Consider the following 22,434-nt stretch of genomic DNA (forward strand, 5'->3'; position numbering starts at 1 on the left):
TAGACCTATTCTTTGGTTATAGAAAAAAATTGCCTACTGTTTAAAATAAATTTTTCTTAAATTTTTTCTAATTGTTTGAGTCAATATTTTGAATATTACTCTAATTTTCTAATTAGATTCTAATTTTGAATGTTTTTGGAAAAGAATTACGACAATCGGGAGAAATTGAAAAAATAACTTTTCGTAAAAGTCTTTAAAATAAACTCAATAACATTTTATTTCTCACAAAGTTCTAATAATCAAATACATGTTATATAATTACACATATAATATTATTAATATTTATATACTACAATTTTAATACGACTTGTAGACAAACTTACACATATCATATCACTTACGTATAGATATATCACCAATTAATATATATTTACAATAAAAATCTCCTCTGTTCGTCACATGATCGAAAATCGATCAATATTTTCTTTTCTTTTTTTTTTGTATAAAACTTTCATCATTATGATAAAAAAAAAATTGCTGTACTGCAGTTTCTAATACTCTGTTGAGTGATGAGGATTCCCTTGATGACTGGCCTCGTACCCGATGGTCGGGAAAGCTCCATTAGGACCAGATTTAATTCAACCTTCAATATAATCAATAATTTCAGTAGTAAACTACAAAAATATTTCGTTAAAATAAAGCATTTCTTTTTCTACTTTTGAAAAAAAGTTGTCGTTTTCTATATTAAGCTTTGTTAGAAGCAGTTCTTCTTTTCTCTTTGATGAAAATGGTTAGTTATAAGCATTTCTTTTTTCTTTGATGAAAATAGGATAGAAAAAATTTGGAATTGTTTGGATTTATAATAATTTAAATTGATTAGTCAGTCCTTTGGCGAATAAATTATATGCCTTTAGTAATGAGTGTTCGTTGGTTTGTGAAACTTGTTTTTTCTCTTGATGATTTAATTTAATTGTATTCTTGTTGCTTGTAGATTTGCTGATTTTGGACTTACTCGTAGTCTTCCTCTTCAGGTCGAACCTGAGGGAACCTTCGAAGCTGTTGGGGTGCTTGAGGTCGTCTCTGCTGTAGGGGAATGTTTACTTCTTCAGGACTTCTGAAAACTTGATTTACTGGTAGACGATATTGGGAGAGATTTGGTTGTGGGCGTCCACCGGATGGCAAACTGTTGATACTTGAGTGTTGTTGTTGGTTTAGGTATAACTGCTGAAAATCAGGGCTTTTGTTATTGGGAATTTTATTCTATTTTTGTTTTTTTATTTTTAAATGTTCTTTTTATTTTTTAATTATTTCATTTTTAAATTTAATTTGAACCAAATATATTTACTGGCGAAAAGTACATTTCTATGTGAATTAAATAAAATTTATTCGCAACAAATGGATTTAATTCGAACCAAATAAATTTATTGGGGAAAATTAAATTTCTATTTGAATCAAATAAAAATTTATTTGCAACAAAATGATTGTTATTTGAATCAAATAAAATTTATTCGCAACAAATGGGTTTTATTTGAATCAAATAAAATTTATTTGCAAAAAATGAATTTTATTTGAACCAAATAAGATTTTTGGCAAAAAATGAATTTTATTTGAATCAAATACAATTTCTTTTCATCAAATTAATTTCTATTTGAATCAAATAAATTTATTAGCAAAAAAATGAATTTTATCTGAACTAAATAAGATTTTGATAAAACTTTTGATTCGAAATTGCAGATTTGAAATTGTAGATTTTTAAGTGTAGATTTTTTGTTCCAGATTTTATTACCTGATTGAGGGGTTTTCTGTTGGCAGAATTTGGAAATTCGTTTTCTCGTTCATCGGTGTAAATGTCAGCTGGATAATATCTCTCGCTGTATCTCAAGGTTACATTGGGTTTGCTCTCGGCTTCGGCCAAGTTCAATGGTTTATAGAGATATTCATTCACAAAATGATATTGAGAACTCTTCTTGCAACTGATGTCACCGCTTGGAGGCATGCAAATTAAGTGAACCTGTGAGACGAAAAAGAGAAATTTATTATTATTGAAAATAATTTTTAGTTTTTAATTAGCTTTTTGGAATTAGAGAAATTTAGAAAAATTAGAATTAGGAAATTAGAAAATTTGTGGATAAAATTTGTTATTTGTTTTTAGACTCACTTGGTGGAAAGTGAATCCTTCGGGACAAATCCATGAGTGCTTGGCATTATCTTGACAGTAGTGGAAAACTTCGCAATTGAGTTCTTCGTCAGCGTAGTATCCAGTTTGTTTGTTAACACAATCGAATTTACTTTGGGGTAGGAGAATGCTTAGACGATCGGGTTCCTCTTTTTCTTCCTCCAATTCTTCTTCGGGAAGTCTCTGTTCGAAATTATTTTTATCAGACAAGATTTTCTTATTGGTAATTAAAAAATTTTTTAAATTTAAGTTGATTTAATTTTAGATCAATTGAAATTAATTTGATCTAATTTAATTCAATTTCAATTCATTTAATTTAATTTAATTCAATTTAATCGAAATTCAATTTAAATTCATTTGATTTAGTTTAAATTTAAATGAATTTAATTTAAATTGGCTAAAAATTGCTTTTTTAATTTTTTAAGTTCAGTGGAAATTACAATTCAATATTATTTAAATTATAAATTAAAAACAAATAGTTGACAAATTTTTACCTGGCCATTTGGTCCTAGTGGAGGTGGTCCACGGAATGGACCACGTGGTTGTTGATTAGCTGCGGGTTTGCGATAAATCTGAAAATTTATTTAGTCACAATAAAATTTTAATTTGAAAAAGAAAATTAATTTCGTTCGTTATGGAATTTAAATAATTATGTTTAGGTATTAAATTTAAATAATTGCATTAATCACTAATTGTACAATTAAAATAATTTAATATAAAACGTGAAAAATCGAAAAAAGAGAATTGAAAACTCAGAGAAATTATTTCAACTTGAGAGATATAAAATTGATTAAATAAAAACATGAAATTGTTAATTAAGAAGACAAGCAACAAATATTTACAAGCAGGAAATGATAATGATTAACGAGATTTCTTAAACTGGTTTACAAGATCGATATGACCAAAGTCGAGAGTTGTTTTCATTTGAATATATTACATAAGGCGAATTAATTTAAAGGCAATGTGAATAAATATAAATATATATACATGAGCAATATAATAAATTACTTGGGAAAATCCGGAAGTCAAAAAGTTCAGGGAATTTAATAATTTTTTAGTGTTGCGTAATAGTTTCTTAAAATACAAGTCGTTCTATAAACCGCAAATGCATATACAGCAATATAATAATAATAATAAAACAGTAAAAAAGAGAGTTAAACAACCTCGTTTGAAGTAATGTGTACCAAATTATAATTTTACGATTTTATGCATAATCTGTCGGTTGCGGTTTAAATAAGTCATAAACAATACATAAACGATGTCCTTTTTTTTATTTCTTTTCTGACTTTTTTTTTTAACCAATTCGCGAAAGTTCTTCTTTTAAATATGTAGGTTTATATACTTTCTCAATTAACAATTTTAAATTTTTATTATATTTTATATTGTGTAAATGTTTCTCTTGGGAGAAATTTTTTGTAAACGATTATTTTTGTGTATTTTTGAACGATTTGTGAAAATTGTCATTGAACTAATATTCAACTAATTATTTTGAACTAATTTTTTGAATTATATTTTTTATTCCACTGAAAAAAATTGATTTGATTCAAATAACCGATTACTTGTCTATCATCAAATAAATATTTACTTGATTCAAATAATTTTTATTTAAATCAAATAAATTTCGGAGAAATTCAAATAAATTGTATTTGAATCAATAATTTTAGTATTTGAAACAAATACAAATTTAATTGGCTCAAATAAAAATTATTTGATACAAGTAAATATTTATTTGATTTGACAAGTATAATCGTTTCTTTGAGTCAAATAAATTTTTCCCAGTGTTCAGTTTAGTAATTTTCAAAAATATTGGAGCACAGAAAAATAATTCGTTTATTTAGGAGTTCAAAAAAAAAAAAAATTTTCTTAAATTAAATAATAAAAATTAGATTTGTAAATTAGTTGTTATCCACTTGCTTGTTGTCTATAAACTGATTATTATTTTTAATTTAATTATCATTTAATTAACTTAAGTTATTGATAGAAATTAATTTTGTAAAGTTTGTATCTCTTTGATTATTAATTATTTAATTTAATTAATTAATGGGAATTAATTTCGTAAATTTTTGGTCTTACTGGTTGTTGTTGTTGTCGATAAACTGGAGTAGGGGTGGGAGTCACAGCATTATCCTCGTAGCTATTGTCACGATATCCTGACGATGAGGATAGTCCTTGAACATAAAGTGGGCCCAAGCTACCTTTGCTGGGATATGAAACTGACCTTGGCTCCAAATTGTCATAATTCTGTGCTGTTGCAGCCGCTAAACAAAATAATAAGCACACCCGGTGCATTTTTCTGCAAAAAACAATAAAAAATCTAATTTAATAATTTAATTATTAGTAATTTAATTATAAATAAAATACTACTCTGGGAATTATTTTATTTAAACCAAATAATATTTATTTGAGTCAAATAAATTATATTTGTCGCATTGAACCTACTTAATTATTTATTTGCTTTAAATAAAAATTGTATTTAGCACAAATCAAATTGTTGTTTGAAGAAAATAAAATTTCTTTGGATCAAATAAAATTTCTTTGAACCAAATAAAATTTCTTTGGAAAAAGTAAAATTTGTTTGGACCAAATAAAATTTGTTTGAATCAAATAAAATTTCTTTGGACCAAATAATTTTGGTCCAAATTTATTAGAAGCAAATAAAATTTATTTGAAATAAATAAAATTCATCTGAAACAACCTACTGTTGAGGAAATTTCGAAATTTGTCAAAATGCGTGTCTCGATGAATATTTTTTCTGGTTTTTATGTGCGCGACAATGGACCGTAAAAAGAAACAGAAGTAAAAAATACGAATTCGCTTTATAATGAAATCGGGTTAATGATGCAAAAGTAGGCAAACGTTTCATTTGGATAATAATAACTCTCTCTCTTTAAAAAGACTTTAAGTCCCCCTCACATATCTCAGAACTTGAATTCAAGAAAGTGTAGAATAGCATTTTACTCATCTGTCAGGTGACCTAGAACTTGTATTAGTGGAATTAATTAATTCTGAAATGCAGTCACACGGACGAGTGTGTATATCATTTCGAATCATCCTTGGATTAAATGAGAGTGTCATTTTCTGAGAAAAATCCCTTGCGCAGAGAAAGTGAAATTATTGTTCGTTTTATAAAATGACTCTTTATTGGTTTTTTTTTTTTAAATTAAGAGAATTAAAATGATTATTTAAAATTAAAATGATTATTAAAATGATTGTTTAAAATTAAAATGATTATTAAAATGATTATCTAAAATTAAAATGATTGTTAAAATGATTATTTAAAATGAAAATGATTATTAGAATGAAAATGATTAATAAGTTATGTATTTTAGAGTAATTATTTGCTATATGTACATATAAGACTTGCATCAATGATAATTCGCAACTTTCGCATGTGTTTATAATTTCACTTTCGGTGGAAGTCAATTATAAATGCGCTTGAACTCGATCAAGTTCATTTTCCTTTAGAATGAAAGTGAATGAATTGGCTCCGTTGATTGTTGTAGGTTTATTTTTCGATATTTTAATTATAAATCGGTATTTTCTGGTAATTTAATTTTTAGTGAAAGGCTGAATCTATTTTCTAAAATTAATTAAGTTGATTTTTTGAAAATTAAGTTTTTCTTAATATTAAAAAAAAATTGAAGTGGTTTTCTCGATTTTTGAAAATAGGCACTTTTACAATGTAGTTTGAATTTTAGATTAGGATTAATTTACTTTTGGAAAAAATTTCGATATAAGGAAATAAGTTGTAATTTTCTTCTTTTAGTGCTAAATTGAATTTAAGTAAAAGTGTTGCATTTTAATGTTCAATAATTTTTTTTATTAAATTTAAATTTATTTATTATTTATTTATTTTAATTTTTAATTTACTTTAATTAAATGTCTCTCTCAATGTAAATTATTGAAAATTCAGCTACTATTTTATATTAATAATTGAATATTTACTAATTTTAAGTAAAATATTACTATTTTGTTTATTTTGCATTTTTTTACTGAAGTTTTAGTAAAAATTGACTAAAAATTAGTAAAAATTCTTATTAAAATTACAAAGTTTCCTAATTTGAATTAGAAGCACAATTTCCACGAAAATTCAAAGTTGGAAAAATTATCTCTATAATTTGCACTGAAAAGAAAATTTTTTTGACTTGAATTATCAATTACTTGACTGTTATCAAATAAAAATTTACTTGAATCAAATAATTTATATTTAAATAAAAAAAAATTGTATTTGAACCAATAATTACAGTATTTAAAGCAAATAAAATTTACTTGATTCAGATAAAAATTATTTGAAACAAGTAAATATTTATTTAATAATAGACAAGTAATCGTTTATTTGAATCAAATAAATTGTCTTTTCAATGTGAATTCAATGTGAATTGTTTGTGCAAATTAGTTTGTTTCTCCTTTTAATTATTATATTTTATTAAAAATTGTTTCGTACATTAAAAAAAATAATTCTGAAGTAATTAATTAATTCTGAAGTATTTTATTATTTTGAAGTAATAAAATTCTAAATTAACATTCTTTTTGAATTCAGTTTAATATTTTTGTTTAAATATTTAAACAAAATTATTTCGTTTATTTGATTCGGTTATTTATTTATTTATTTGCTTATTTTCTCTTTACCATTGTTCTTGCAATGAAGGTTTTTAATTAAAAAAAAAAATGTTTTTTGAAACGAAATTTAAAATTCAGATTTACGAAGCAAATAAGAAGGGGATATTGGACATTTTTATACGATCTGCATGTAAAGTATTTACAATATTCATACCATGGAAAGCGTCTTACTTTCTAGAACGTGCGTAAAACTCGAATAAGGTAGTTTCTCGATTCGTTTATAAAAGTCCTTTTAGCTACACTTATTTATATATATTTATGTATAGGTATATATAGCTGTATATATTGAAACGATATTGTTAACAAAAATAGTTACAGAAAATATTATTAATTATAGTCTTATCGCCTTGTCTGACATTTACTTCGTGTTCCGTCATATGAGTTAATGGATCATAATATACTCAATGTGTGTATAAATATATATACATATATGTATGAATCTTGACCTTTTACTCCGTTAAGAATGCGTGCAGAATTCGAAAGTTATTTCAGGAAATGAATTTTTTTTACCCTTTGCGAAAAATTAGCAGAATCCGGTTTGATAAATCTTATCTATTTAGTCTTATCTTTCAGTTTCAGTTTCTTTTTCGTTTTTTTTTCTTTTCCTTTTTTCTTTTTCTCTTTTTTCTTTTTCTCTTTTTTTCTTTTTCTCTTGTATTTTCTTTTTCTCTTGTTTTTTCGTTTTTTCTTTCTTTCTTGTTTTTTCTTTTTGCTCTGTATTTTTATTATTTCGACTCTGCTGTTTATCATGCTAAAAAGTATTTTTCTTTTGTTTTATTTAGCGAAAGTTGAACTTGCTTTGCATTTTTTGTAGATATTTTACTCAATATTGTTTCTTTTATTATTATCCGTAGTTTTATTCGTTATACAATTTTTTTAAGGATATCAATAATAATTTTTTTTTCAAGTATTTTGTTACTATTTTTGAAAAATTAATTATTCTCAAAGTATTTTGTTACTATTTTTGAAAATCAACTTTTGAAGAATTTTAATTGCAAAATTTTGAAAATAATTGAGTTATAAAAAATTTTAATAAAAAATCGCTAAATTTAATTATAAAAATGAAAATTAATGAAAATTAACTTCGAATTTTTTTAAATTCAATATTTTCAGTATTTTCAATTACAAATTTCTAAAAATTCGTAATTACATAGAAAAAATAATAATTTTTAATAATTATTTTTAACATTTCAGGGAACAAAATCATGTTCGAAATTTTTTATTAAAATTCATTAAAAGATTAATTGGTTTTTTTTCAATTATACAAAAATTCTTTTAGGAAATTCAATTATTTTTGAAAAATTACATTAAAATATTTTTAAAAACTAATTCTTTGAATTGTTTTATCATAATTTTTTAAAATTCAATTATTTTCGAAAAAAGTAAATAAAAATTTATAAAAATTTAGGTACTTTTTTAGAGTTACTAAAATTTCGGAAAAATCATGGTCATATTTATAATAATTAAAATTCTTCAAAAATTTGATTATTTTTATTTATATTTTTCAAAAATTCAATTTTTTTTTAGAAGATTGTACAAAATTTAAATCGTTTGGAAATTTTTTAATTGAATTTTTTGAAATTTTTGAAATACAAAATTATTATTTTTCAGTAATTATTTTTATAAATTTTTTAAAAAGTTAATTGTAAGAATTTCTTTATTATAATTTTTTGAAAATACTGCACCTTAATAATTTAAGAAAAAAAACATGAACAGTTACAATTATTATAAAAAATTGAGTTTTTGTATTTAAATAATTGAGTTCTAGAAGAACTTTCTGGAAATTATTTAAAATAATGATTGATTTAAAGATGAAGTTTAGTTGAAAATTGTGGATTCTAACTTTTAGAAATTATTAAAATCCATAAATTTTATTAATTTTTCGTAAACTTTCGTACACCCAGAGAAAAGATATTTTTGACTCCGAACCAGCTATAGACTTTTTATTTGTTTTAAATAAATTTAATTTTGGTTTAAATAAAGTTTTATTTCGCTCGAATATTTTATTTAATTATACCGAATGAAAATTTTAGTTCGCTCGAATATTTTTTTTATTTATATCGAATAAAATTTTTATTTAAAACAAATAAAATAACTAGTTGGTTCTGAGACAAATATATATACACGTTTAATTAACTCAAATAAAATACATTTGATTTAAATAAAATTTTTCTCTTGGTGTATTTTTCTGTAAAAAGAGTTTTCTCAGGGAAAATAATTTTATTGTCAGGGAAATTGATAAACTGAAACTGTGGGATTCTTCAACTGTTCTCAAGAATTTTTTTTTTTATTAATCTCAGTTCTTTGTATACAAAAGTTATTTAAAAAAAAAGTTTAATTTATATTTTTGACAGAAAATATGATCCATTCTTCTCGTGTATTTAATACGTTTCGTGTGATTGAAATATTGAGAAATTGAAATTGTGTTTATATGTGTATAAAAAGAGGAGGGGGGGTAAGAAAGGATTTAGGAATAGTGCGGTGGTGATGTGTACCTCTCTTCGTCTCATCCTTAAGGTTTTCTATTATAAAGTATTTTCCACGAAAGCTGAAACAAGATAGTTACGTAAATCTCTCTCTTGTTTGTAATGCTTGAAGTGCATAAACTGAGCAAAGGTCAGAGTTTAACGGCAGTTATGCATTTAATAATATAACCAATTCGCGTTGCATCATTCCTTTAACACAGGTACTTACGATGGATTAACGACGATCGTGCACAAGTTTCGTTGTTTTAACTTCACAATCTTCCTGTTTTTCGAGTCCCACATTTTCGTGATCTACGATCTTCATACTTGATTCGAACTTTGCGATATATCATATATATCAAATTATGATTATTCTTCAAATCAAGTGAAACGTCTTTGATTTATTTATTGCGCTTTTGGTGGTGGAAAATGGGAATTAATTGCTGGTTTGAGAATTTTAGATTTCATCTTTTGTTTCTTTGATGGGTGTGATTATTATTATTGATTTTTATCAATAACTGAAATTAAGGATTTGTAAATTATGATTCATTTGCTCTTTTGGTTTTTGCGTGCAATTATTATTATCTATTAATTTTTGTCTTAAGTTTTATTCTTTATACCTAGAGAAATTAATTAATTTTGCAGGTAGCAGGGCTCGAACTAGGTCCGCAAATTTGCTTAAAGTTCGTAAAAGTCAGTTTTTTTGAAAAAAGGTCCGTAAAGTCCGTAATTTCATTGAGAAAAAAACGGAAAGTTCGTAAATTGTTCGAAATAATTTGAAGAATTTTAGAGAAATTACAAATGTTTGTAGAAATTCAATTATTTTCAAAAATAATAAAATTCTTCGCAGAAATTCAATTATGTTCAAAATTTTTTTTAAATTCTCGTCAAAATTTCAATTATTTTTAAAAAATTTAAGGGCATTTTCTTCCAAATTTCAATTATTTTGATAAATAATAAAACTATTTTCCGAAATTTAATTATTTTCAAAAATTTTAATTACATTTTCTTCCAAATTTCAATTATTTCGATAAATAATAAAACTATTCTCCGAAATTCAATTCAATTATTTTCATAAATAATAAAACTCATCGCAGAATTTCAATTATTTTTAATACAATTTTAATCGAATTCCTCAAAATTCATTCAGAAGAATTCAATTATTTTTTGTATTTCAATAATTGAATTCTAGTAGAATTTTCTAATAAACATTGATTTAAAAATTAAAATTAAAATTTTGATTTTAGTTAAAATTTTAGATTATAATTGAATATTAAAAGCATTATTGCGTGAATTTTTAGAAATAATTGAATTTTGAAAAGGTTTCAATTTGAAATCTTTATAAATCTGAATTTTTCATATTTTTAACTAACAATTCTGTGGAATTAATTTTTTTGAAAACGTTGAATTGAATTTTTTATGGAATTATTATTTGAAGTTTTTATTTTCTACTAAATATATAATTGAAGAAATTCCAAATAATCGAAAATTTTGGTGAAATTTAATTCTAAACAAATGAATTTGAAAACTCTTAAGGAACCTTTCTTTTAAAATTATTAAAAATAATGCATTTATAGAAAAATTGTAGTTAAAAACACGAAAAAAAAATTTTATTTTGGAAAAGTTACAAATTATTGCAGAAATTCAATTATTTTCAAGAGTATTAATATTTTTCGCAAAAATGAAATATTAAAAAACAATAAAATTCTTCTTAGGGATTCAATTATTTTCACAAATAATAAAATTCGTCGCAGAATTTCAATTACTTTTAATACAATTTTAATCAAATTTCTCGAAAAATGTAATTATTCTTAAAAATTTCATTAAAATTCGTCGAAAGAATTCAATTATTAAAAAATTTGTTGATAAAATTCTTTATGAGAATTGAATTTTAAGAAACATTCAATTATTGAATACATTATTTATTTGCATATTATTTGTATTTAAATAATTGAATTCTAATAGAATTTTCTAATAAAAATTGCTTTAAAAATGAATTTCAATTAAAATTTTAGATAATAATTGAATATTAAAAGCAATTTAGCGTGAATTTTTAGAAATATTTGAATTTTGAAATTTTTTTGAAACAGTTTAATTGAATTTTTTTTATTACTATAAAAAATGTTATTAAAATTGGTCCAAGGAATTCAATTATTTAAAAATTTGTTGATTTTTTGTTAAAAATTCTTGAAAATAATAATTGATTTTATCATTCGGATATCTTTAATTATCATATAACATGAAGAAATCGATCACTCCGAGTCGGAGTGTTTATCTTCATATTTTATAGTTATAAAAAATTTAATTTATAGTTTTAAGTAAAATGTTCTCTTATTTGACTCGGACTTATATTTTTGTCAGTAATTGGTCCGTAAAGTCCGTATTTTTAAATACTTTCACTGGTTCGAGTCCTGATCACAGATAATTTTTTTTTTTGAGCGGAAATAAATTTTTTTTAACCAAATAAAATTTATTTGTGACAAATTTTTATTTGGTTCTGAGAAAAATGTACATTTTCTCTCTGGATATTCTTTTAAATTCTAAATAAGTGAAAATTACGAGAAAAAAAAGTGTCAATTAAATTATAAATTAAGGATAATGAGTGTAAAAAAAACCCTTGGGATAAAAACGAAAATTATCAATTAACAACATTGTTTTAGAGGGGAAAAAACCCAAAGCGTAATTAGATACAAAATAATCACCTCAAGAATGTCGTCAGGGAAAGTCTCTATGTTAAAGTAGAATATTCTAGTTGAATAATTTTTCGCTTCATTAAATCCCATTCCTTATTGTATTTGCAGGATGTAAATTATACTTGCGGAAACCGTCGAAGGTCGATCTAAGACCGATAATTTCTTTCGACTATCTAATTTTCTGTTTGACAGTTTATTTCGCGCGAGAAAGAGAATTGAGCAATATTTTTCTCTCTCTTTCTATAAATATTTGTGAAGTAATGTGATCCTGATAAAAGGGCAAGAATGTTAATAATTGTGGGCGCTTAATGAAACACATTCCTCGTGTCTATTAAATAGCGGTTTGCTTATACATGCAGCTATCATTAGGAAGCAGACCGAGAACCGAGACTTAAGATTCAGTCCTGTTTGGTCAGTGACCGAGTGAAAGTGAGAGGGTCTGCGTAGAAAAATTTAATCTGTATCAAACCGGTGAAGCAAAGTCCCGATATAATAGTAATACACATGTATCTTATGGTATGCAATGCAAAATCCTAATTGGAGGTGTCTCGCGCCTAGGCGACAGTCTCTTCGACAGAAGAAATTTTTCGAAATAATTTTCTTTTCTTTTTAGGAGAAAATATGCAAAAAGAAGAATTTTTCTTTTCTTTTTTCCAAAAAATATGCGTAAAAAACAATTTTCTTTTCTATTTTGCAAAAAATCTGTAAAGAAGAATTTTTCTTTTCTTTTTTCCAAGAAATCTGTATAAAAAACAATTTTCTTTTCTATTTTATAAAAAATTGTAAAAAAGATCATTTCTTTTCTATTTAAAAAAAAATGCAAAACAAAGAATTTTTCTTTTATATTTTGCAAAACATCTGTAAAAAAGAATTTTTCTTTTTTTTTTTTAAATCTGTATAAAAACAATTTTCTTTTCTATTTTGCAAAAAATCTGTAAAGAAGAATTTTTCTTTTCTTTTTTCCAAGAAATCTGTATAAAAAACAATTTTCTTTTCTATTTTATAAAAAATTGTAAAAAGATCATTTCTTTTCTATTTAAAAAAAAATGCAAAACAAAGAATTTTTCTTTTATATTTTGCAAAACATCTGTAAAAAAGAATTTTTCTTTTTTTTTTTTAAATCTGTATAAAAACAATTTTCTTTTCTATTTTGCAAAAAATCTGTAAAGAAGAATTTTTCTTATCTTTTTCCAAAAAATTTGTATAAAAAACAATTTTCTTTTCTATTTTGCAAAAAATCTGTAAAGAATAATTTTTCTTTTCTATTTTGCAAAAAATTTCCAAATAGAAATATTTTTTTTTTTTTTTTTTGCAACAAATTTCTAAAACGAAATTTTTCACTTTTGTTATAGAAGAAATTGTGGATTAAATTAGAATTTTTTGAAAGTGAACATAATTTTCCCAAAAGTTTTAAAAATAACTTAAAACAAAACCATGAAACAATTTTCGTTCAAATGAATTGGAGGATTTTTCTTTTGAAGAATAATTAATAATAAATAATAATATAATAAATAAAAATAAAAAACAGTAAAAATAAAAATAATATAGTTAATAATAGTAATAACAATAATAATGTTTTTAAAATATAGTTAGTGAGAAGTTATCCACTAATTAAAAGCAATAAAAATATTCCACTAATTTTAAATAGAATTAAATTTATTTCTTTAAAAGTTAAAAATTCTTTCACTAAAATTGTTGCAGTGATAAATTACTAAAATTAGTGATTGTTAGAATTGTTAGAATATATTTGAGTAGAAATTTTTATTTTCTATTTTCACTAAAATTGTTGCAGTGATAAATTACTAAAATTAGTGATTGTAAGAATTGTTGGAATAGATTTTAGTAGAAATTTTTATTAGTTAGTAAACATTTCTACTTTAATTCTTCCACTAATTTTGCAATGATAAATTACTAAAATTAGTAGAACCTATTTTTCGATGATTTTTTCCAGATATTAAAATTGAATTTTGTTAAAATACATTTTAGTAGAAATTTTTACTAATTAGTAAAAGAATTTTTAACTTTTAAAGGAAAAAGTTAAATTATAGTGAAATATTTTTACTAATTTTAATTAGTGGACGAGTTTTTACTAATTCAGATTTAGAGAGTTATAATAATAATTCTTTACTTTTATTTTCATAAATTATTTTATTTTATATTTAATATTTAGGCAATATTAAGACCTTTGTATTACAAAATAATTGGAAAAAAAGATTTTTTAAAAAAAGCAAATAATGAAAATTAATAATATTTGAAATTTGTTCTTTTAAACTGAAAAAAATTTATTTGATTTAAATAACCGATTACTTGTCTGTTATAAAATAAATATTTACTTGAATCAGATAATTTTTATCTAAACCAATCAAATATTTACTTGAATCAGACATTTTTTATTTTAAATCAATGAAATATTTGCTTCAAATACTGAAATTATTGATTCAAATACAATTTTTTGATTTAAATAAACATTAATTGATTCAAGTAAATATTTATCTGATAATAATCAAGTAATTGGTTATTTAAATCAAATAAATTTTTTACTGAAAAAATTTTTCGAGAAAACAAGGCAATTTGATTTTCCTGGAAAAAAATGACCCAAGAGTAGAGAAGTTTCATCAAAATGAAATTAGTTATAATCGTTATAATTAAAATTAAATACCAAGATATAGGGAGAGAGAATGTGGTTAATACCAAACTTGTCAAGATTCGAAAAATGAAACAAACTAGTAAGTTAAATAAGAATTTTTTCATTATTTAATAATTAATTATTACTTAATGTAATAGTTTTAATGAAAGCGATTCAATGCACGATTTGTTTTTTCAATTGGAATATTGATTAATTCAAGTCGAGGAGTCTTTTTTTTTACTTTTTCCTTGCTTTTTTATTGGTTCGATCTCGCGATTTCTGATTTCTCTGGCATGATTACTGTTGATCAGTAAAATTACGATAACTTTCTCTATATCGACGCAGTACCGCGTGAATCTTATTCGCGGGGAAACGTTTTTCTTGTATTATTATTACTGTTTTTTTTTATTATATTTTTCTTTTTTTGCGACTACTAATGGTGCAGGTGCACTTTCCTCAGACGACAATCCATTCTTCTCTTTTAGTACCCATCATTACACATGATACATTGCACTCCGTTTGTCATTTATCAAATTTTTTAATACTTTCGAGACAGACCTCCCAGGTGAAAATGATGATGTGAAGAATACTTTATATAGGCATCTTTCAAGTTTTCTATAAATGTTCTGAGAACTGTTTCTTTGAGGTATTTTCTAAGGAATTACATTTTATTGTTTGGGAATTTTAAATAGTTGAGATCTTGTTTTAAGGATTTTTTATTTTTTTGTGTTTGATGACTGTTGGTGAATTTTCACTCTTGGCGTAAATAAAAAAGAAACTTTGGTAATAATTGGTTTTTTGGTTTAAAGAAATATTTTGTATTCAAAAAAATTTCGAAGGGAGATCATTTTTTTAAATTTTATTAAATAGGAAAAGTGAAATCAAAAAAGTAAAGTATAAAAACAAAATAGAATAATAAAATAGAAAAACAAAATACAAAAATAAAATACAAAAACAAAATCAAAAAATAAAATATGAAAATAAAATACAAAAACAAAATACAGAAATGAAAAAAAAAATTGCTGCGAAGCAACGTTTTGAAACGTTTTTTGTCTCAATTTGATATCCCTTAGAAAAATTGAAAATAAAAAATAAAATACAAAAATAGAATAAAAAAAAAATAAAATAAAAATATTGAATTAAACAAATTTGATAAAAATACAAATTTTCTAAATACTGATTCACTGAGAAATTTTTTAAGTATATAGAAATAAATTGATCTTTTAAGAAAATCCTTTAATTGAAATAATTAGTGTGCAAAAACTGTTTACTTTTTTTTTACTTGATTGTTTTTATTGGAAATGAAAATTTATTATTGCGAACTTCCGAATATATTAACATTGAATAAAAATATAAATAGAAAACTCTGATTAAAGGATCAGATAAATTTTATTCGAAGAGAAAGTGTTTAGAGCTACCAAATTATATGGAAGTTGTGCGTATCGTATTTTTCTAGTCAGACGAATTTCCGAGTTTTCGAATTATTTTCTCTTATTTTCGTGTTAGCGCACTTGCACGTCACTATTTCACTTTCTTTCATGACTTGTGTCTAGCACTGATCGTGTTGACTGAAAATTGATATGCATCTTTTTGATCTGTAGATTATTATTATTATTATTATTATTATTAAAATTATAAACTCGAAATGTTAATAATAATAATCAGTGTTATAAAATATGCTGGTCTAGACAAGTGATCGATATAAATATACTAATCGGAATTATTTTTTTTTCTTTTTGTCTCAAGTGATTTAATCTTTTAATCCCGAGTAATTAGATTCTTTATGGCTTAATTTCTTTATGCTAATTTCTTACAACGTTATACAACTATAGAATTATTTTATTTTTTTATTTACTTACACCCTGAGAATTGGATTTTATTTGAGTCATTAAATTAAATCAGTGATAATTATTATTATTATTATCTAAATATTATTATTATTATTATTATTATTTTATTGTAAAATATAATTTGAGGTAAATAACATTTATTTAATATTAGCTTTTTGTTAAAACCGATTTTTTAAATTATTTTAATTAAATAAATTTATATCTGTTTTAGAGACTTTAATTGTTTCAAGTAAAAAATTTACTTTGCACAAATAAAATGCTTTTGGGGTAAATAAATTTTTTTTGGTAAATTAAACAGAATTGATTTCAAACAAATAAACTTTATTTCTTATTTGTTGGAAATATTATAATTTTACACGTATAATAAATTAAAATTATTCTAATTTGTTATATAAAAAATGAAAATCGTTATAATTTGTTATATAAAAAATTGAAATTGTTATAATTTGTTATATAAAAAATGAAAATCGTTATAATTTGTTATATAAATAATTGAAATTGTTATAATTTGATACATAGAAAATTTTAATTGTTGTAATTTTTTATATAATAAACTTTATTTGAAATAAATAAATTTTATTTAAATTAAGTAAACTTTATTTGAAACAAGAAAATAATTTTCTCGGTTTATTTGAAATACAATTTTTCTTGAAACTTAAATTTGAATAGGGAGTGAAATTTTTTTGACATTCTTCACAGAAAATTTATATTTGTTCTACAGCGAATTAGAAATTTATTTGTCACAAAAAAATCTTGTTTGTTTCAAATTAAAATTTTATTTCCGCTTAAAAAAAGTTTATTTGAATCAAATATAATTTATTTGAGTTAAATAAAAAATATTTGTCTCAGTGCCTACTAAATTATTTTTTTATTTCACTGAGAAAACAATAATATTTGAATAAAACATAATTATTTCTGTAATTTATTTATTTATTTATTTATTTATTTATTTATTTATTTATTTATTTATTTATTTATTTATTTATTTATTTATAATGTCTTTTTACAGTCAATCAAAAATTATTTTTGAATTAAACATAATAATTTTGATTCAATAAAAATTACGTTTAATTCAATTATAAAATATGTTTAATTCAAACATATTTTTTTGGTTGATTACTTATTTTTGGATTAAAAAAAAAATTTTCTCAGTGTTGAATTAAATGAAATTTAATTAGAATCATATAAAATTTAGTTTGAATCGAATAAAATTTAATTTGAATCAAATAAAACTTAATTTGAATCAAATAAAATTTAGTTTGAATCGAATAAAATTTTATTTAAACCAAATATAATTTATTTGAGTTAAATAAAACTTAATTTGAATCAAATAAAATTTTATTTAAATCACATATAATTTATTTGAGTTAAATAAAAGCATATTTGAAGCAAATAAAAAATTTGAGTTTGTTCTGAGTAAAAAATTTACTTTGAGACAAATAATTTGAAACAAATAGAAATTCCAGTTGGCTCTGAGTCAAATATTTTTTTCTGGGTGCAGTGCCTACTAAATTCTTTTCTATGTGCAATGTTAGAAAAACAATTATTGTTTATTCTGATCGAATTGATTTTTAATTTTCAAAAAGTTATTAAATTATTATTTTTCAGTATTACTATTATTGTTATTACTATTATTCTTATATAAATAAAAGATGTTTCAGATTTTTTGTTTGGCCTAATGGCCAAACAGAAAAACTAAAACATCTTTTATTTATATAATTTTATGGCTTCCAAAAATATTGGTTCATTATTATCATTATTATAATTATTTTTTTTCTGCACTTTCTTGGCAAAAGAAACTCGTTGATGATTTAAGAGGTTTTCAAAGAAATTGCATAAAATTGGAGAGGGATTGTATGGATGTAGCAATGAGTGAGTGAGTAAGCGAGCAAGCGAACGATTGACGGATCAGTTTCAGTTGGTTTTTCTTTTTTACAAAAGCAGACTGGAATTTGGAGTCTCTGTGACAGTTGCAAGTAATTCGGGAAGGCGTCGTCGAGAAAAGTTGTTGCATAACGGAAAAAGAGATAGTTGTCCTGGCTACTGTAAAATGGAGAACACGAGAAGTGTTCGCATTTATACATAATAGACTGGTCGAGAGGTATATAGCTTTAAGCTAAAATTGAAGCTAAAATCGTAAACCAGTTCTCTATAGGTAAACTTTTTACACGCAGGTCTTAAGAGGAAATCTGGAGCAGATTTTATTATATAGCCACTAGCAAAAGAGTATATTTTATTAACTTGCTGTTAATTGTTACCTTTCTCAAAAAATAAAGTTGGTTAGTTATTTTTTTTTTTTTTTTTTTTTTGAAGAGTACACACGAAAGAAAATAATAATTGTTTATTCTAAAGGATGGAATGAATTTTCGATAATATTTAGAATTGTTTAAACAAATTGTAAAATTTAATGTCATTTGATTTTGATTTTTAGTTTGTTTTTTATTTTTAGTTTGATTTTGATTTTTAGTTTGATTTTGATTTTTAGTTCAATTTTCATTTTTAGTTTGATTTTTAATTTGATTTTTAGTTTGATTTTTATTTTTAATTTAAAATCTTTTTCGATATCAGGTGTGATGTATAAGATTACAATTTGAAATTATGCAGAGTTAACTCCGGAACCGGTTTATAATATTGCGAGTATTATTAAATTAAATACGATTTCTGCCTTCCTTTTGGTTAGCGCCTTTGATTTTCACTCTTATTCGCGTAATTTGACTCGATTGCTTATTAGAAGCTCTAATTGTTGAAAGAATCAAATGAAAGTAGACACGTTGGTATATTCAATGGGTTCAATGAACTTTTTTCTTATAAAAATTAATGTTCTCCATTTTCCATTTAAATAATTAGAGATGAAAAACAATTTGAAAAACAATTAGTAATTTTAATTAGTGAAATTTAACTTTCCTATTTTTTTTTCTTTTCTCGATTATAGAACTTTTACGTGTAAGGGAATTGTTAAAAAAAATTTTGAAGGCTTATAAATATTCCCAGTAGCAGAGGTTTCACTTTTATGCGAGTCCCTTTTAAGCAGGTTCGACTGAAATTTATTAAAAATCCGTGAAAATTTTTGTCTTCCAAAAAAAAATTTTTTTCTACTTGACAATTACCGATAAAAAACTAAAAAGAAAAAATTTTTTTAAAAATAGGGCCAAAGTTAATATTTAAAAATTTGTTTACTTATTTAAGTCTAAATTTAAACATCTTTAAAATAAAATATAAATAATTAATAAATAAATGAATTTAAAACCGAATTGAATTAATTATTTCTAATTCTAATTCTCATTATTTCTTATTTCTTATAATTTATTCTATTTTTAAATTTGAGTTACTTTAATTAACAAAATTATTAATTTAATTTATTTAGAATTAATAATTACTGTAATTTTTTGATGTAAGAATTAAATTAACATTAAAGTAACAATTAATGAATTTATGAAACGTAGTTTTAATTAACAAAATAGAATATTATTCGTTAATAAATATAATCGTTATAAAATAACTAATTAAAATAATATTGTTCAAAAAACCGGAAAATTAAATAAACATCACCAATTTAAAACATTATAGAAACGAATAAATAAATAATAATAAATTAAAAGTAATTAAATAACTTAAAATATTAAATATTAAAAAAATATTAAAAATATTAAATTATAAATAATAAATTAAAAATAATAAATTAAAATTAATAAATTAAAAATAATAGATAGAAATAATAGATAGAAATAATAAAAAGAAAGAAAGAAAGAAAGAAAGAAATAATAATAAATAAATAATAAATAAATCAGGCCTGAATTAAATAATACCAAATTAAAGTTAATTTAATCAGTGAATTAATTAAATTTAATTAAATAATAATTTTTTGTATTATTACTCAATTTACATAAGCAAAATATTAATTGAACAAATAACACCATAATTAGTACTAATTTAATAATTCGATACGATTTTTTCTTATATTTGAGTCCAGAAAACGATATATAAAAATAAAAAATAGTTTAAACGATTCTGATTTGTTGAACACGTCACAATTAAAAATTAATTATTTTCATTTATAATTATGGTAAAAAATCACAAATTCACAAAGTAATCACGATCTGGAAGATTTTTGGTTTTCTTTTCAATTCACGCACCTTTAATAATTTTCAGTCACTGATTATTTGAGTAAAATTGTCATTGGATTTTTTTTTCTTTTTTTTTTTAATTTAAATGTCCTCCACTTACCTGTTGTTTTTTTAAATTAAGGCAAAGGAATAACACACTTTAGACACGAAACAGACAACACACACGAGTTTTATCTCGAGAGTTCGGTAGGACATTCTCTTATATACCAAAGCCTTTTGCTGAAAGTTGCCTCTACCGCCGAAGTTGTATGTCCCTAAAGGATTCAGGGTGGGAGAGGTTTAAGATTTGCCAGTCTTTTTCGATAAGGCAAAATGATTAATTTTTCACGAAAAAAATCTTCACAGCTTATATTATGGATCCTTCAATTTATCATTCTTTCAAAATTGTGAGAAATATCCATTTACCAAAAAAATTTAAAAAAAACTCTCTTTTTCGTTCTACTGAATCGTTTATTTCGTGGAATTTTAAGGAGATTGCGAATTTTGAGGACTTCCGCTTCTTTCATAAATTTAAATTGTTTATCTTTATAGCAGATTGTGAGGGGATTTATTCTTTTCGATGATTTTTGTAATGAAACTATTTTTTATTTTGAAATTATATTTCACAAATTTCTTATTTTATGTATTTTTCTTTTCAAAATGCAGAGAAAAAAGTTTTTGTTAATTTGAAGATTTCTTAAACTCGTTTTGTTTCGTTCGAAATAAATTTTTCCTTTGAAGAAAATTTTGTTTCAAAGAAAATTTTAATTCAAAGAAAATTTCTTTGATTTAAATAAATTTTTCCTTTGAAGAAAATTTTGTTTCAAAGAAAATTTTAATTCAAAAAAAATTTCTTTGATTTAAATAAATTTTTCATTTGAAGAAAATTTTGTTTCAAAGAAAATTTTAATTCAAAAAAAATTTCTTTGATTTAAATAAATTTTTCCTTTGAAGAAAATTTTGTTTCAAAGAAAATTTTGATTCATAGAAAATTTCTTTCATTTAAATAAATTTTCCTTGAATCTAAGAAATTAGTTCTTTAAATCAAAGAAATTTTATCATTAATATAGAGTCAAGAAAGTAATTTTTTATAATTAAAAAAGGAAAATTGTTATTTGAAACAAATAAATTGTTTTTGAATCAAGTAAATATTTTTTGGAATCAAATAAACATTTTTGATTTTTTGCAATCAAATACATTTTTTTTGAATCAAAGAATATTTGATTTTCACAACCAGAGAAAAATTTTATTTAAAACAAAATAAATATAAATTTGAGTTTAATAAAAGTATATTTGTCTCAGAACCAGAATTATTTATTTGTTTCAATTAAAAATTGTATTCGACGTAAATAAAATGTTTATTTGAACCAAATAAAATTTTATTTCGACCAAATAAAATTTATTTGAACCAAATAAAATTTTATTTAAACTAAATATTTTTTTTTGAACCAAATAAAATTTTATTTAAACTAAATATTTTTTTTTGAACCAAATAAAATTTTACTTAAACCAAATAAATTTCTTTGAACCAAATTAAATTTTATTTAAACTGAATAAATTTCTTTGAATCAAATAAAATTTTATTTAAACCAAGTAAAATTTATTTGAAACCAGGAAATAAAAAGTCTAATTGGCACTGAGTCAAATATATTTTTTTCTGAGTGCAATCAAATAAATAAGTCAAAGAAAATGATTTCTTTTATTCAACAAAACTTTTTTCTTGGTGTAGATAACCCGAAAATTTTTTTTCATATTTAATTTTTTTTTAATAAAATCATTTTTTGTTTTTAAATTAATTTTATTTTCTTTTTTTTTTTTACTAAATTTCGATCGTAGTGCAATAGTATTTTTTAGATATTTAATTATTTACTAATTTTTAAAAATGATTAATAAATTATTAATATAGATAATTAATTTATAATAATGACTTTAATAATAATAATTAATAATAAATAGTTACA

General features: G+C 22.5%; 2 protein-coding genes across 3 annotated transcripts in view; one reads left to right on the forward strand and one right to left on the reverse strand.

Annotated features, from left to right (window-relative positions):
* Window positions 1-22,434, forward strand: part of LOC122512819 (larval cuticle protein A2B-like) — a 95,060-nt gene that overhangs the window by 6,962 nt on the left and 65,664 nt on the right. The window lies entirely within an intron of this gene.
* On the reverse strand, window positions 200-20,706 carry LOC122512818. Of its 2 annotated transcripts, none has more exons than XM_043628897.1 (7): window positions 20,595-20,706; window positions 4,190-4,409; window positions 2,611-2,688; window positions 2,099-2,299; window positions 1,727-1,951; window positions 953-1,161; window positions 200-583 (listed from the first exon to the last, which is right to left on the reverse strand). In XM_043628897.1, the coding sequence occupies exons 2-7, from the start codon at window positions 4,403-4,405 to the stop codon at window positions 574-576; spliced, it is 939 nt and encodes a 312-aa protein (XP_043484832.1). In that variant the 5' UTR covers window positions 4,406-4,409; window positions 20,595-20,706; the 3' UTR covers window positions 200-573. The 2 variants fall into 2 exon arrangements, with proteins under 2 accessions (XP_043484832.1, XP_043484831.1); XM_043628896.1 differs by having other exon boundaries at window positions 953-1,164.

Source organism: Leptopilina heterotoma, unplaced genomic scaffold (genome assembly GCF_015476425.1).
Source record: "Leptopilina heterotoma isolate Lh14 unplaced genomic scaffold, ASM1547642v1 Lhet_128, whole genome shotgun sequence".
Taxonomy (NCBI): Eukaryota; Metazoa; Arthropoda; class Insecta; order Hymenoptera; family Figitidae; genus Leptopilina; species Leptopilina heterotoma.

Excerpts from the sequence above, each read along its gene's own strand:
- LOC122512818 (XM_043628896.1), bottom strand. The coding sequence starts at position 4,405 with ATGCACCGGGTGTGCTTATTATTTTGTTTAGCGGCTGCAACAGCACAG. Across the intron at positions 1,952-2,098 it reads AAGGATTCACTTTCCACCAA|GTTCACTTAATTTGCATGCC; the intron begins GTGAGTCTAAAA and ends TTCGTCTCACAG. Across the intron at positions 1,165-1,726 it reads ACAGAAAACCCCTCAATCAG|CAGTTATACCTAAACCAACA; the intron begins GTAATAAAATCT and ends CCTGATTTTCAG.